Raw genomic sequence first — 1824 nt, forward strand, 5'->3', positions numbered from 1 at the left:
CGGCCGCTCCTCCGTGTGCCCGCGCAGGTGCACCAGCAGGTGGGAGCTGACGCCGTAGGCCTTGCCGCAGACGCCGCAGCAGTAGGGGCGCTCGTCCGTGTGCCCGCGCCGGTGCCGGGCCAGCTGGGAACGGGCGGCGAAGGTTTGGCCGCAGTCGGCACAGGAGTGGGGCTCGCCAGGCGCGTGGCAGGCCCGGCGGTGCTGAGCCAGCCGCCGGCCGTGGCGAAAGGCCCGCCCGCAATCGGCGCACCGGTGCGGCTCAGCGCCACGGTGAGTCTCCTGGTGACGCCGGAGATTGGCCTTCTGGCTGAAGCCGCGGCCGCATTGGGCGCACCGGTGGGGCCGCTCGCCTGTGTGGGTCAGCTGGTGCTTCGCCAGGTTCGACCGCTCGCTGAACCCTTTGCCGCACTGCGGGCACCGGTGGGGCTTCTCGGCCAGGTGACTCTTGCCGTGCTGGGCCAGGGCCGAGGCGGTCCCGTAGGCCTTGCCGCAGTCAGCGCAGCGGTGCGGCCTGTCGGCCAGGTGGGCCTGGCGGTGCCGGTTGAGGGTGGAGCTCTGGCCGAAGGACTTGCCACAATCCGGGCACCCATAGGGGCGCTCGCCCGTGTGGGTGCGTTGGTGCTTGACGCAGGACGAGCTGCGGGAGAAGGCTTTGCCGCATTCGCCGCAGCGGTACGGGCGCTCCCGGCAAGCAGGAGCAGGGGGAGTTACCGGCTTGGTGGCTTCATCCTCCTCGGCCTTGGAGATAGGGAAAGGCATCAGGGTCAAGGGTTCCCCTCGGGCTTTCACGTCAACATCCCCGTTGAGAGGCTCCATCTTGGCCATGGTCATCCATGTTGCCTGTCCCTCTTGGGCCTTTGTGTAAACAGACCCTTTGGGTGGCAGCATCCTGGTGTCTTCGGCCTCCTCCTCTGTCTTAGGGACAGACAATGAATCTGAGGCTACACGTTCCGGCTGGCCCACACCAGGAACATCCATGTTTGGAGGCATCATCTTGGCCATAGTCATCCACGGTGAACATCCCCCTCGTGCCTTCACAGCAACATCCCCGTTGAGAGGCTCCATCTTGGCAGTCTCCTCCTCCTCTTCGACCTTAGGGACAGTCGGTGAGACGGAGGCTGAACGTCCCCATTGGCCCTTCCCGGGAATGTCCATATTGGGAGTCAACATGTTGGCCACGGTCATCCATACTGCATGCCCCCTGGTGGCCTCAACAACATCCCCTCTGAGACACGCCATCTTGGCGACTTCCTCCTCCTCCGTCTTGGGGCCAGTCAATGACACGGAGGTCAGGCCTCCCTCTTGGGCATTTCCGGGAACTTCCCCGATTGGTGGCGCCATCTCAGCAGCTCTGTTGTCCTCGGGCTGACATCTGGGCCCATGACCTGAGGAACAAGCAAGGGGGTGCTGAGTACAAGGGCCGCCAGAGAACGCCGGCCACCCACTGACACTGTCATGGGAGCGTCCTGCTCCTCAGCCCATGCACGAGAGTCTGGGGACAGGAGGAGAAAGACATTGAACTGGGGACAGTTCCGCTCACGCTCCCCGGCGACCCAAGACACATGTGGGGTTCTGTCTGGAGAGAGGTGGGACCAATTGGGAACTGTGTGTCTTAGAGAGGAGATGGAAAAGAAGGCATGATACGCCTTCGTCCATCCATCTTCCTACCCATCCATCCACGTACATGACCATCTCACCTATCCCCATACGCACTTCTCTATCCATTTATCCATCCAACCCCCAAACAATCCATCCATCCCCCCTATGCCTCTCTATCCATGTATCTATCCCCATACATCCTCCCATCTATTCATCCACCCCCCC

The 1824-nt window shown here is 62.9% G+C and overlaps 1 protein-coding gene across 1 annotated transcript; it reads right to left on the reverse strand.

The window, feature by feature from the left end:
- Nucleotides 1-33: 33 nt before the first annotated feature.
- Nucleotides 34-1385, reverse strand: LOC113408851 (zinc finger protein 135-like; the record flags this gene model as incomplete). Its single annotated transcript, XM_026662279.2, has 1 exon — nt 34-1385. A coding segment is annotated over one exon (1352 nt), but the record flags the coding sequence as incomplete, so codon positions are not given.
- Nucleotides 1386-1824: the final 439 nt, after the last annotated feature.

This window comes from Terrapene carolina, unplaced genomic scaffold (assembly GCF_002925995.2).
Source record: "Terrapene carolina triunguis isolate 2854851 unplaced genomic scaffold, T_m_triunguis-2.0 Scaffold25395, whole genome shotgun sequence".
NCBI classification, from domain to species: Eukaryota; Metazoa; Chordata; order Testudines; family Emydidae; genus Terrapene; species Terrapene triunguis.